The sequence below is a fragment of the Scomber japonicus genome, chromosome 8, assembly GCF_027409825.1.
Source record: "Scomber japonicus isolate fScoJap1 chromosome 8, fScoJap1.pri, whole genome shotgun sequence".
NCBI lineage: Eukaryota > Metazoa > Chordata > Actinopteri > Scombriformes > Scombridae > Scomber > Scomber japonicus.
Genome location: NC_070585.1, coordinates 22116711 through 22132490, shown reverse-complemented (window position 1 = coordinate 22132490; position 15780 = coordinate 22116711). Strand labels below are relative to the sequence as shown.

The following is a 15780-nucleotide window of genomic DNA, read 5'->3' as shown; positions in this document are numbered from 1 at the left end:
CTTACACTGAAATTGCCATACCCCAGATCATCTCATCAATGTTACACTTGAAACTCATGGAGGACACAAACCAAGCAGCTCTCTATTAAACAAATGATGCCTAAAATGATTTACATTTTTTAAATATTAGAAAAAATGTCTATGACATTAACTCATACACCTGTCAGTTACCAGTTCAAGACAGATGTATGTCTGTGTGTGTGTGCACATTTTTATCACCTCATTGGGACCTTTTCCAGTATAAACAATAACCTTGTCAGAACCAGTAGTCCTAATGGGGACCATATAATGTCATTTCTGAGATCCTGGTTATGGTTAGGGGTGGGGTGTGAATTGAGGTTACAGTAGGTCAAGGTTAGGATTTGGCATGAATTATTTACGGTTAAAAATATAGGGTTAGGGTTTGGGTTAGGCTGTCCACAATGAATAGAAGTCAAAACAATGTTGTAATGAGAATAGCTGCACAAACTTTTGTGTGTCTGTGTATATGAGTGGGTACGACTTAAGTCACTTTCAGGGACGCAAACCAGACTTAAGAACGGCGTATTGAGGATGGCTTATGCAATTGAGGATAAAAGTCCCAATTAGTAAAACGTTTATTTTGGGTCAGTGGTTAAGTTTAGGGTTAGGAAGGTAGTGATACGGTTAAAGTTAGGGTACGTCTCGGTAGATGAATATAAGTCTATGTGAATACCCCAAAAGTGACCTAACTAAACCTGTGTGTTTATGTGAAAAGAAGCAAAACAGAAGAAAATATAGCTGAATACAATGTAGGAATGTTACATATTAAAGTCAGCTACACTGACGGTAAATGAAAAAGCAAATGAGGGGTGTAAATGGTCATCCGACCACTTTTGCCACCAGCAGAGTGCTTGCATTGAAATCTTGCAGTCCAAATGCACTTCATTCAGTCATTAACAATCAATCCTTCTGAGTCCGTTTCCCTTGTACTGGAGGTAATTAATCTTCTCATAAGGTTGCGGCTGTTGTTCTACATGTGCTGGGCGTCCATGATGTCCAGATACTTAGCATCGATTACTTTAGGGAGCAGACTGGTCCTGAGATAAAGCAGAGAGATAATACATAATGCAGTCAGTGTACTGTTTACCTGAAACAGTATTTAAAAAGGTAAAATCCTTCAAAGAACAAACATTTGAATAATTTGTCAACAACCAAAATACAAAATTGATAATTATGTAGTTATGTAGTGACCTTCAGCAGTCATATCAAATCAATCACCAAAACAGCCTTCTATCAGCTTAAGAACATATCCAGAGTGAAGGGTTTTATGTCTTAAACAGACTAGGAGAAGTTGATTCATGCTTTCATCTCAAGTAGACTCGACTACTGCAATGGTCTTCTGACTGGACTCCCACAAAAAAGCATTAAACAGCTGCAACTCATTCAGAACGCTGCAGCTCGAGTTTTAACCAGAACAAAGAGATCAGAGCACATTACTCCAGTTCTAAAGTCTTTACACTGGCTCCCAGTCAGCTATAGAATAGATTTTAAAGTTCTGCTACTGGTCTACTAATCACTGAATGGTTTAGGTCCAGAATACATAAATGACATGTTAGTAGAATATAAACCCAGTATAGCTCTGAGATCTACTGACTCAGGTCAGATAGTTGAGCCCAGAGTTCAAACTAAACATGGTGAAGCAGCTTTTAGCTGTTATGCTGCACACAACTGGAGCAAACTACCAGCAGAACTGAAATCAGCCCCAACTGTGAACATTTTTAAATCCAGGTTAAAAACACTTCTCTTGTGCTGTGCTTATGATTGAGCTTTTTCAAAGCAATTTACATTTGCAATCTATGTCCTTTTAATGATTTTAAAGCAAATCATTATTTTATGCTGCAATCTTATATTTAATGCTCTATTCTAGTATTTTATTTCTCTCTCTTTCTATTTTTCTGTATCCATATGTTTACTATTATTGGGTTTTTATTTCTCAAATTGCATGTTTTTATGTTTTTTTATTTCTAATTCTTACTGTTAAATGTCTGTTCTATGTAAAGCACATTGAGTTGCCATTTTGTATGAAATGCGCTATATAAATAAAACTGCCTTGCCTTGCCTTGCCTAGTCACTATAATTTATAATTTGAGTGTAATGCGAAACATGAATAGAAACAATGTTTTTATGCTATAATCTTTAGCAGTTTAATAATTTGGGGGGGGGGCAGATGTTTGGAAAAATAATCAAAATCAAGGCAACAGAGTGAAATATATCATGACTTAGTCGTTTGTGTGGGTCAATCCCTGAAAATGTGTGTTCCTTCACTTTCAAGTCAATGCATGTTTTCCTCCTTCAGTGGTGATGGTAGTTTCTTTCAAATTCCACATCCCCAGTTTAAAAAGACTTTCCATTTAAATTTATAGTCTCCAAGTCCAATCTAAGATAACCCAGATATCATGTTATTTTCTTCTGACTGTAAAAAGTTTTCTCTAGAGCTGCAGAAGGTTTTATCCAACTGTTTTCAGGCAGAATAGGACTGCTCTGCTCAATAACTCTGTTTGATTAGTAAACTGATTTTGGTGTGCAGAATCGGTGAACCATCTCTTTTTAAACATCACAGCTTAGATTTTAACTTAAAGAAGTGTTTGCACACACTCTAAGTACTGTGTTGGTTTCCATGACACCACTCTGCTCCCTGGAAACCTTCTTATATTCCAGCGCACACCAGGATATTAGGAGTGACACATTTTATTAACAGATTAAATCAAAACAAAAAGCGCACACTACGCATATTGCATGTTGTTTCATCAGAATGCCCTGTGCTGGATTGCCATTAGGTGTGACTATAAATAATCAGGTGGTGATTAGTATCTCATTTTCCGGTTCAAATTCACTTCAAAAAGTCAGTATTAATAGGCAATAGCAACTATTATTCTACTGTACAAAATTTGATCTAAATATTACATTTCCATAAAATAATGAGATACAATAAATATCAAGAGTACAAAATACATAATCAGAGAAGCATTGCTGTGAAAGGAATATCATGAGTTTTTTTGGACAACTGTGTCCTGTTGGCCTGGGTCATCTTACCTGATAGGGACAAGCAGGATCATCAGGAGGGGGAACACCATCTTCATGTAGGGCAGAGGATACATCCCAAAGGCGCACAGGATGATGAGCTGGATCATCTGCAGCCCTGTGAAGCAGTGGACCTTCCTCTGAGGCACCCGGCGAATGTAGTGCGTGGGAGGATAGGACGTCTGCACAGAGAAGTGGGAGTACAAAATGTTTAAAAGCTGCTTTAAGTGTCATTTTGCTTCACATTTTGCACATTGCAGCTGTAATAAAAAAAGATTTATATGTGGAAAATGCATCTGTTGTATCTGCATAAATTACAAGCTCATAAGTAAAACAGATGCCCATTTTTCCTGCTGATTTCCCTATATTTGGTCAAATTAAATTCTGGTTCGTGTTTTTGTGCTTTCTCTGCTCATTGAATCACAGTTTTTAATAATATCTTGATACTGAAGTTCATCTTAAGGGCTGTTGCCATGTGAAATTTATTCAAGCGAACAGGCAACCAATCAAACCACAGTCTCTTATGTCCTTCTCACTCACCTGTTCCTTTAGCAACAGGGCCATGCGGTCCACCATCTGGTTCCCATCAAGTGAAGTGGCTGCGATGTAGAGGAAGAGGCCGTAGAGGACAGGCTTGGGGATCCACTGCAGAGGGATGGGCAGCATGAATGCGGACAAGCCGATGAGGATGTTGGCCACAAGTGAAGTCAGACGTGTTTCCTTTACACTGACGATACTGATGGGAACAAAGGCAGAGAAGAACAGTGTCAGGATATTCATGCACCTTTCTTATCTGACTAGAAAACATATTAGTTACCATGGAGTGTTGTTTCCCAACTTTTTTAGCCTTTGACACCCTAAAATAAAGTAATGTTTGCTTTTTTCCCCTAATCCCAATCATCTGAGGGGCTTCAAAGAAGAAAAAGTATTCAGCATTTCACAAAAAAAGTGGAAACAGTTACAAAAAAAGTAGAGTAACTGCAAGTGACTTGAGCTGTGAAGAATAAACCCAACTTCGATCTGTTGGTTTATATTTATGTCTCAAGTTAAAATAAATGTACCAACTTCATTTAGATAGGTCAATGTCACTAAATAACTGTTTAAATCCTTGATGTCAGCATTTTGTCTCCTATTTTAGAGGATTTAGACAAACTGCTGTTTTCAGAAGCACACTGAATGTCTTTTAAAACTTTGCTTGTTTTCTTTTTTTCGTCCTTGTTTTAACTTCACTCACGTCGAGTAGAGGTGTCCGTTCTCTACATGCTGTTCCACCTTGGCCAGCTGACGGGCGTGTAGGGAGGAATGTGGGAAGGCAGCGTGCATCCATGGCAACCCGAGACAGGACATGAGGATGTTGATGAAGCCAGTCAGCATTAAGTCCCAATGGAATGCTGTGCCTTTTAGCAGCCTGGTACAGACATTCACACAAGTGAGTTTTCAGTGAATAACAGGCAAAAGTACTTCTATTCTTATTAATGAGCCTCAAATGGAAACATCAGAGATGATGTTTACAGATGATAAAGAACATAAAAGTAGATTGGTACATTTCTTGACATGATTTGGCAATTGAAACACACAAATTAGGGTCTTACTTGTGTTCTGGTACATGTGTAAGTGAAATGACGATATTCTGGTCTATGAAGATGAGCAATGCGAGGAGAAAACCCAGCCCCACAGCACTTAGTGTGTTCATTCCTGTCAGCTTGTCAAATGCAGGATACTTGAAGATTGGGCCATCGTGCACACTGAACATAGGAACTGTCAAGATAGCAACATACAAGATAAAACATAAAATAGAATATAGACATCTCAAGTTTTTTACAAAAAGTTGACATCACACCCTTGATAAAAGAAATATAGAAGAAATAGTGAAACTTTGATGGTGGTAAGCTTTCTTTTACAGGAAACTGTGTCTTTCATACATTGATCCAGAATCCACACTAGGTTTAAAGCCCACTGGAAGCATATATTTTCCTTGTTTTTGCAATGGAGGACTTATAAAGAGTGAAAGGTGCTCTGTACCAAAATTGTTGCATCAAGTCTCAAGAGAACTCTTCTATCAGTTCTTTTATTTGAGAGATCTGTACTCACGCTGTATATCAAGGAAAAGGTAGGAGCCAATGAAGGAGAATACCACCACAGAGATAGGCAAAGCGCAGTCTGACACCACCTCTCTGATTTTTCCATTCAGATACGGGCTGTGGGGAAAAGAATTAGTACATATTTCAATATGGTGCAACTCTGATGTAATACATCCTGCAGGTAGTATTACTACCATATTTACAGGAGCTAGTCTCTTAGCTTGAAAAATAATCCATGTCAAATGCTGAAAGTTTTCCGCTGAGGGGAAAGAAGGATGACATCACTGGAGTCAGATGTGGAAATGTACTATGTCTGAGTCACATTTACCCGCCTATTGTATTACATTATTATACCTGAAGGGTGCAAAACATTGTACAAGATTTGTAACCTTGTGCCTGACTCTTGGGTTGTGAACATTTCCTCTTTGTCAGATCCATCAAGTTTCATGCAAGTTGCAATATGTACATTTACATGCAGCTACTACAGGCAGTGGGAGAAACTAAACTAACTTTACACCCAAGTACTTAAGTACTATTTTAAGCAGCTTATTGTACATACTGTTCTCCAATTTTGTTACTTGTAACTTCATACTTAATCCGTTATTTAACCCTCACATACTGTTCATATTCTGACCTGTCACAATATTTCCTCATATAATTACACTCAATAAAAAACTTCTGAACCACAAATCATTCAGAAAAACTTCAGCAGTCACAGATAAATGTGAGATTAATCCTTAATTAAGCTTTCAGACAACAGAAAGAGTTAATTCTTTAGTTTTTATGGAGGAAAAAACTATATGTAAACACTATATAATGGACTAATGTTTCATGAGACAGGAGAAACTGTTTCAACAATAGATATTAAATGTGAAGAATGAACATATTTGATATTCTGGATGAATATGTGTTGAATATATTTCCTTCTTTTAATTTTTTTTTTTTTTACTGATGTCAGATGTGAAAATGGGTCAAATTTGACCCTGAACAGTATGTAAGGGTTAAATAAAAGTAGCAATACCACAATGTTAAATATACTCCATCACATGTAAAAGTCCTTTTTTCTTATGTGAAAGTCGTGGGAGCAAGATTAACTTTAAGTGTTAAAGCAAGTAACCAGTAGGCTGTAAAATGTCCCAAAAAGTATTCCAAAATTAGTAAAAAAAAAATTAAGGCACCCGTAAAATAAAGCAAGTACCTCCTCTTAATGAGGTAGAGGGCATAACCCAGCCACAAAGTCCCCAGCATGAGCAGCAGGCAGAGGATGGGCCTTTCTCTCGTGCACAACACCAGAGACTCAGGCAGGAAGACGGATGCATGTCCTTCTGTGTGTCCCGTCTCATTATGAAGCGTCTGGTTCTTCATCTTCTCGAGAATCTCTGTAATCTCCTGGAGCACCAGCGTGCTGTTTGTGGTAGCCAGTATGGGCCCGTGGTAGAAGTGCTGAAAAACTGGGAAGTGTGGAGGAAAGCAGAAAGAAAAAATGACACTGGGGACAAGAATGAGTATTTCCAGAAAAGATCCAACATAAATATTCTTTCTCTAGGACAGGACACATTAAACCGCAGTATGACTCCTTCAAATTCATATTGTACCACTTTTTCAATATAACTCTCTTTTACATTGTCATTCTTTCAGACAGTGCACTGCATGTAAGCACATTCAAGCATTCAGGTATTGCGCTGCATTCAGTTTGGTGTAGTTTAGTTGCAGCATACAACAGCCTTAGGCTCACAGAGGAAAGAAGAAAGCTCTTTACTTTCCTGTGACGAACTCTTGTGAAAAAGAAATAAACAGAAGTAATGTGAAAGACTACAGCACATTAGCATTATAACACAATACACAGGGGTTCTAGTTTGATTTCATGCTTGTTGTTCCTCTAAAGACTGTATGATGGATTTGTAGATTTTCCAGGCTACAGTACTTATAACAAATTGTAGACAGGATGATGTTAGACATACCCCTACAGTGAAGTAAAATTGCTCTGCAGGAGAAGCATTCAAAACACGTTAAACATAGTTTGACCTTGATTTGACTTACTTTTGACGGTGCCTTTCACTGCATCCCCAACAAATGCAATGGAGATGAACAATGCAATGACTTCTTCTGTTGAGCTGGGAGATAATGGAAATAAAGAAGCCATGGTGTGATCATTCATGTTTTATCAAAACAAGTTTTTTTCATGCCAGCACAGCCATAACAACCAATTCAAGGGGAAATGATGGTGAAGATAACAAGAGTCTTGATGACTATGGCTGAAAACAGGAAGTCATAACAAATTTGTCTTTTCTTATCAGTGACCTCACTTTAGTGCTTGGCCTCACTGTTCAGTATTTAAGTAGATTAAAAAAAAATGTTGCAAGTATGGGGGCTTCTGTCTGTGATATGTCATAGTAACAAATATTTGAAAGAGGTGTTGTGTATTCACCGTTTGAACAGTTTCATCAGCAGGCTGACATTGAATAGGCCTCCAAGGATGAGGAACAAACTGTTCCATAAACCGATGCAGGCATAGAAGGAATCAAAGTCAAGGTCATAGTCATCGCAGATGCCCCTGATCACTATAGAACATACATAAAAACACACAGACACAGGCACATTAGGATTAACAACTATTTCACTCATCTCCTCTTGCACTGCTTGGTCTATACTACAATTTGCAGAGCGGTGCTGTCTGTATTTCTGCTTGTTGGCTCCATGTGCAGAAGAAGCATAAGCAATGTTGTTTACAATGTATTATATATAAGAACCCCCAATCCACACAACTTCTCACTACACACTACACTTCCAGCAATACACCTTCCAGGTAAAGCGTAGGTTGGAACGGCTCTCAAGACTTGTGAAGGACATACATACATACAAACAGACGGAGATTTCTCACTTTAGACAGTCAGGCACCCATGTGAGCATTTGCTGGCTATAATCATTCATTTGGTTTAACTGGTGACCGTGTTAAGTGGTGACTTTCTCACGTTACAAGATACGTTAGGATAGGTGAATGCATGAGTCTTCTGAACATAGTTTGACTTAAATGGTTAATGTAACATATATATTAAACACTGATGAGTATGTATTCAAAAACTACAATTAGCTTAGCCTACGTGAAAGTCACCAGTTAAACTGAAACACTGTGCATAACAGCACTGCGCTCTGGCACATTAGTTCTCTGCGGATTTATCATCATATCCATTCTGGTGCATTCAGATGTTGAATGGATTTAATGAACTGAAGGAGGATTTTCATATAGTATTAAGCGGCTGTGGGCAGTAAAGGGTCACCCACATTCATTTACAGATCAATCTAGACTGATTTACCTACATTCCTGCCTTATTCTCATTGCTGCTTTTATGCTGCTGTTTCAGGTTGGAGAGATAACCCACTTATATTTAAGTATTCATTTGTGTTTTCAGTTTGATCCTGCTGATAACATCACGATAGCAGTTGCATATTGACTTGGTCCTGAGACATCTATTTTTAGGGCAGAGGATACCAGTGATCCTGATTTTTGATTTAAAATTACATGAGATCAGCTGTGAACATAATGTTCGGATGACTAACTATAAATGCTCTGACATTTCTTGATCATCATAGGAAAGCTTCTGTCCGGTGTGAACATTAAGTTTTGGCTATATTTTGTTTCATGATGACAGCATTGCATGTCTTAATCATATATTACATTCATGACATATAATTGTATTATACTATTTGTGAAAGTATGAATTGTAGCACAAGTCCACTGAGATCTGGGTTGCCGATATCAGTTGTCAAACAAATAAAATAAGAGCGCCCCTTGTGGTTTCTTTTAGGCCTTTCTTGGCTATTTATTTATTTATTACATTATTTAATGAAACCCTTTAAGTACACCTTTGTTTAGGGTGTCAACTTGATAGGCTACATATGTCTTAGCCTATATGTTATAAATAGCCTGATATTGCTTTATGGAACTCATAAGTGGGGAAAAATGGGGCTGGTCCAGACGAAAATGGCCATGACCGAATTTCGTCCCCAGTCAGACCTTGATTGTAACAAAAGGGAATGTGCCACTAAAAAGACAGTGAGGCTAAAATAGAAACACTTGATTTGACTAATTTGGAAGACTGAAACATCACATTAGTAAAGCAAACTTTTAAATACATTTTTTCATATTTTCACTTTCATTGAAAATGCATTATGCAACATCTGTTAATGGTCAGGAGGAATGATTACAGCAACAAAAACATGTCAGTATTTCTTTTGACATGTGACTATTGTTTTGAACAGTATAAAATGGGAACCTGTCCTGTTATACTCTATGTATAATATTTTTTCTAATTTTCTATTTTTTTCTAATTTTCCTTTGTTTATTTTAATGTGATCCACAGATGTATCCACCTATTACAAATATGGCTTCTATCCCCTTTTAAAAGAAAAAAATAGCACTCAATACACACACCGCTTATGAAAATGGCCAATGGTGCAGTGGTCAGTGGTATAACAAGTGGCGAGCCAGCAAACAAAGAATAGATCACTCCACCAATGCTCTGTCCAACAATGGTCTTCTGAACATCTGTCAAAAAGAAAACAAAAAAAAACTTGTGTTTGTGAAAGCTATTTGACATCTGAATCACATTATTTTGTGGTTTATTTCCAGCATACTTTGGTACACTTCCATTGAAGTAATTGTATTGTAGTATAACAGGATGTTCCAGATAAAGACAATAATGACAGACAGGTCCATACCTATCTCTCCCCTGGTGCTTTCATCATTCAGTGAGCCAAAGGCAATAGCAGGCAGCAGAATAGCGATGTAGAGGAAAATGGCAGTGGTAGTATACTTCAGCAGACAGCGGTCCTTCCCTGTTATACCTTAATGAATTATATTCAAAGGGTTATTTAAGATATAGAAACTAAACCAACCAAAAAAACGGTTTTAAAAAAGAACAAATGAATGAAAACATGTGCCCACTAAAAAAGCAGCATTGTAAGGTAATGTAATACCATCTGTGAAGTCTGATGGGTAGAGAGGAAGTCTCCGACGGAGGTCCTTGTAAACTCCATAACCGACCTTGAAGAAATCTTTGCACTGTTAAGAAAAAGACAATTCAGTCAGGAACACAGTCAGTTAGTCAGTGGGAGGGAAGGAGCATACATACTTTCATATAGCTAGATTGAGAGTCCTGTAATGGGACTGTAGAATAAAAAACTTTTTTTTATTGAAATTGTACTGAAACTTGCATGGAATGTGCTGTTGACCGAAGTGTCCAGCAGCTGGTGGAGCAGCGTAGTAAGTACATTGAGATGTGTTTTAAAGGGGATGTATCATGCAAATTTTCTGGTCTATATTTATATTCTGGGGTTCTACGGGTATATCTTTGCCAGATTTACAGTTTTATAAAAACCTCCTGTGACACTTGTTTTATCCCGTGTCTCAATTATTGTGAAGGTAAACAGAATTTGCATATAAATAATAAAATGCTGAAACCTAGTCTAAAATTGTCCATTGTCTTGTTTTACTATTATATAATAATAAGTAAATAGCTGGTTTGGAAACAAACCAACATTTAAATGCTGTTTTGAACTTAAACAGGCCATCAGGTGGAACTAAAACCCTCTTGTTAACTTTGGTCTTTTACAACCTAAATACATGCTTTCTCTGGAGGCAGTATTTAGGTGTTCCCTCCTTTCCAAACCCCTGCTGAGCACACACATTTCCTCTTATTTTAAACACTGGACATAATGAAGTACTTTATCATTACATGGGGCTGCACACATTCTGCTGCCAGATCCATGGCAGACCTGGCAGCTTTTTTAGTCTGTTGCCCAGCTGCCTCTCATTCCTCCGGCCGGGCTGATAAAGTGTGGAAACAGGATAATCAGATAATCTGGCTCAACTACTTCATTTTACTACACCGCATCTTTATATGCCTGGATGGAGTTGGAAAACACAAGGGTGGTCTCCACATGTGGAGAAACCTAAAAGTCTGTAGGGAATCTAAATGTTGGTTTTATAAGAGAGTATCCTTTGCTGAATGGAGGTGTGTTTCTTTTCCAGGTTTATGTTTTTGGGTATTGCCACTATTTAATACATTTTACAAAACACCAAAGCTGTGTTTGTCGTATAACCTCTTACTGATATTTTTATGATAGCACAGAACCAACGAGCTGCTGTCAGAGCAGTGCATGAACTTTTAGTCTTTCCACACCTTAAGTGGTTTCCCTTTACGTGGATCGGAGTCCTCCACCTCCTCTACTTCTGGCTTCTCAGTGATTATGGATAGCTGTTGTCGCTGGTAGACCAGCTCTTGTTTGAATTCCTCCTGCGTCTTGGCCTCCAGAAGCTTCTGTCTGAAGGAAATGTCGGAGAACATTGTGGCAAATGTTCTGCCGAGTTCGATGGCCGTCTTGGTGCTTTTCTGCAAAGGATGATGTTAAAGAGAAGTTTGACAGATCCAAAAATATATAGCAAGATGTGTGATTGTGCCTGGATGTTTGATGTATTACATCACTAATTTGCATTTTTAGGCTAACTCCTACCAAATGGCACACTTAATATCCTTTTTAGCTATGCAAGCAGCATTGCTCAATGGATGGCTATCTGTTAATCGGTCTATCCACTACTTTGGTTCGAAATATTTATAAATATAAATGTTTTCATGAAATCTTGTAGAGACATTTTGTGTTTGTGTAGAGTATGAAATATATTAATTTTGGTGATATAATGTAATAAGGAATAATACATGTATTTTATATCATAGTATTAATGATCTCATAATGAAAATTGGATGTTTTTTCACTTTATAGTATTTTTGCCAAGAGTAGCAGAAAGGATGAGGGTATGGGTGACATTTTTAAAAACTTCAAATTTAACACTATAAGTCTTCTTCCTCAAGCGAACCACTTGTTCCAAAAAATATAAACTAACTCATTAAATAACTGTATGGAAGACCTGCACCTTACCGTTCTAGGAGGAGCCAGGATGAGGACAACATATCGAGCTTCACAGCAGTTGACTCCCCAATTCTGCGGCCTCTCCAGACGGGCAATACAGATGTGACGTCTCTGTAGTGTCCTCACATTAGAGCTGATTGATAGAAAAATGATAAATGAATGCGCCCCTGTATCAGCATCGATCAAGTCATCATCAAATTGACAGAGATTTTCCAAGACAAAAAAAAATGCATGTACTGAGCTGGACCCTGAAAGAACTAGTCAATTAAAGACTGCACATAAATCTTATTGGAGATGAACTTACAGAATACAAAGCCAGGACTGTTGGTAACGAATGCCAGTGGAAGTAGCAGTCACACCCTGAATGGTCTCTGACAGAAGGTGAACTGTGGGAGCATAAATAACAATAAACACAAACAAATGACTAGTCAAGATAGCTTTTATATATCTAGAGGTAACAGTATATAAACTAAATCACCAGTACCTAATATTGCTCATTTCATTTGTGCTTACCGTTACACTCCTTCCCTCCTGCGTCTGTGAACAGCGAGTTCATGACCACGTCCACATCATAGCCCCCGTGTCCGTCCTCCGCCACGTGGGTTAACATTCGTCTCAGGACCTCATCCAGAGTAGCAGCTTTCTCATCCAAGAGGATGCTTGCCTCGGCCAGGAAGCTGTCCAGGTCTCTGTGGGCACGAACTTCATCCTGGAAGTTCATTGGCTTCACATACTGGTGAGAGACAAAGCAGGAAAAACTGAAGTGAAAGGGAAGTTTGATTGCTGGTAAAGCAAAGTTGTCCAAACAGATGAAAAGTTAAAGGTTCACTTTGTGATTTTCTTACAGTGCCAAACAGCAGCACTAAATCCCCACATGTCTTACTGCAGACACTTTATTTATCATTTATCACAGTTCTCAGTCAACAGTGAACTGGATAGAAATGTAGAGGCAAGCTTTGAAACATACATTAGAAAGAACTGCTAGAAATAATGGATTGATCTTTTCTGGGCTGCAAATTCAGCATAAAAAAAGTTAAAGAAATGCAAAATGCTTCTTTTTCTGTCGTCGTGTCAATGGAAGAATGACTGGAAAAACAGATCTTACTTTTCTTGTTGTGTTTAAAAGCCCAAACCCAGGGCCTTCAGGATCTGTGAATGAAAGCAACGTGTACATTTATAACAAATAATAGACTAATAATAAACGTTATTTATATAACATCTTTAAAAATAATTATGAAGTGCTTTACAAAGTAAATGCAGCAATTAAAGAAAGAGAATAAAATACCCAAAATGTAGTAAAAGAAGATATATAAACAATGAATGAAATGCTTCTTTGCAAGTAGGTTTAAGGACGTGATTTAAAAGATGTCACTGATTTTGCATTTGCACTTAAACTCACAATATCTTTATGTGAACACACTGTAATTGCTCTCAGACTCAGTCTCCAGCACATTATCCATGCTCTACTGCCCACTCACTTCATATTTCTATAGTTTCACTTCTCTATAGTATTAATAGTTAATAAGGAGCACTAGCTGCCAGCTCATGTCCATGAACTCGGTCTCAGTTGTCCTGACTCAGGAAATGAGAGCCGACACACATGATTTCCTAATTGCAGAGGCAGCAAATTATTCCCAGACAATGAAAGTCACTATAATGGCCCTTTAAAAAAACATCAAGTTAAACATAACCTGTATTGCTGCACATTGTAATGAGCTAATCCTTTGTATTTCTAATATAAATGGCACCACACACATAACATTGAACTCATTTTAACACACCTGACGCACTGATCTGGATTTGGTTGTCATAGTTGTGATCCTTGTGAGTGACAGGTGAATCCTGCCCATAATCCTCCTGTTCCCCATCCTGCAGCTCTGTGGATTAAATAGATGATCAGAGCCAAGTCTCAGTTCATATGTGACACTGTTTCTTGTGAGAATAGCAGATTTTGCAGTTATGCTTTGATAAAATTGAGTGAATCACATAAAATAACCAGTAATATTTAAGACGTTTTCATAGATCAGCCAAACAACGTCATTTGCAGCCTTGTTGTGAGATAAAACTGTTCTTTGTATCAAGGTTACAATGCTTTGCTAGTCACATTAACAGTGTCTCCAGTAGGGGACAATTTATTTTGCCCTCCCACCACTTCGCCATCTGTTGACAAGCACACAGCAAGAGAGAGAGAGAGAGGGAGAGAGAGGGAGAGGGAGAGAGAGAGAGAGAGAGAGAGAGAGAGAGAGAGAGAGAGAGAGAGGGGGACCCATTAAAAAATCCCCCTCAAACCAGACCTGAAGCAATATAACAATAGCAGCTCCTCGTAAATTCCTTCATTGTTATAGAAGATAAATATGGCATCTCGGGTACAGGTTTTACGAGGGGAGAAGAAACAGCCTAAGAATTAGAGAATTAACCTTAACCCTTTATGAGCAAAGCTTTGTGCTATGATTATTCCCTCTTCCCATCATTGACTCAGAGATCATCTGCCTCGTTATTTACCCATTAATTAACCTCTCAACACACCAGCAAAGGGACTGGCTGTGCTCACCAGCATGTGAAATAGATCATCAGTGAGAAGCATTGGCATTAGCATAAATAACTGTTGCAATACATTTCCATGTGAAAAACTGCTGTAATCTCCCCTCGTACTGTGTCCTGAAGGGGAAACCCTGAATAATGTTTTCAGTGTGTTTGCAAAGCAGATCTTATTTAGTACGTGAAAGGAGCAGGACCCATGCTGAGCAAAGTAATCAAGGTAGGGATCATATGTATAACTCCAGCTACTAACCCATCTCTTGGAAAACATATCCATTCTTGGACCTCCCGGCTGATGGAGCCTCTGCAGGGAGAAAAAAAAACATGACATTTCCATTTTTTTTTGTGATTAAGTATTTTACATCAAGTGTTTCATTATTCCTGCAGTGGTTTGTATCCACTTACAAAGAGGCTCTTTAGCACTTCAACCACATTATGAAAATGTTAATCATGTGAAATAAAAACAGTTATGAGGGTCATATCAGAGTACAGAAAATTAAAAATGTAAATACCCCCTCTACAGTTTTAAATACACTCTGCTTTGAATAATAATTTCTTTCTTTTATGGTTTTATGCCATAAAAGTTCAGTTGCCTCGTTACAATTGTTTAAATAACATCTGCTCCTCCTCCATCATTGAAAAATACAGAATCTAATTCACTCAATCTTTGAAAATATATTTTATCTCTGAAGTTTAACTGTGGGATGTCTTCTACTTCAATGAAACATCTATTCTCAGTGTTTGTGCAGTGCAGGCTTCAAGTTTTCACATCACACTTGTGTAAGTTCTATACTGAACCATGATTGGCTCCAAACTAGTTGTGATGACACAAAAAATGTTTGTGGGTACATGTGTTAAACGGAGATTGAAGGTGAGCACAAAAAAATGCTCCACTTTCAACAGATGAATGTCAAAACAGCTTCTGGTGTCAAACTCATCATTCTGCACAGTGAAGCTCAAACAAGAAAAACACATTTCTGGGTGGAAATACATTTTTGTGCCACTTGGGGGCAGTGGAACAAGTTTTTAGCACAGCACAGACATATATTGTCACTTAATAAAAATGATATGACAAACCTCTTAGGAAACAGTTGTGTCTCTACACATCAAGCAAACAATTTGCATTCTTTTGGACTAAGCAAGCTTAGTCTGCTGATATGCTTTTATCAAAGTTTTTTTTTTAACTGAAAAC

At 37.8% G+C, this 15780-nt stretch overlaps 1 protein-coding gene across 1 annotated transcript; it reads right to left on the bottom strand.

Moving 5' to 3' along the window:
* Positions 1-703: 703 nt before the first annotated feature.
* On the bottom strand, positions 704-14884 carry LOC128362976 (solute carrier family 4 member 11-like). The gene is made up of 19 exons (XM_053323855.1): positions 14842-14884; positions 13832-13927; positions 13156-13199; positions 12564-12783; positions 12355-12436; positions 12060-12183; positions 11306-11515; positions 10101-10185; positions 9843-9968; positions 9556-9669; positions 7552-7684; positions 7164-7237; positions 6322-6574; positions 5134-5240; positions 4635-4800; positions 4277-4450; positions 3583-3778; positions 3055-3224; positions 704-1058 (listed from the first exon to the last, which is right to left on the bottom strand). The coding sequence occupies exons 1-19, from the start codon at positions 14843-14845 to the stop codon at positions 992-994; spliced, it is 2445 nt and encodes an 814-aa protein (XP_053179830.1). The 5' UTR covers positions 14846-14884; the 3' UTR covers positions 704-991.
* Between the last annotated feature and the right edge of the window lie 896 nt (positions 14885-15780).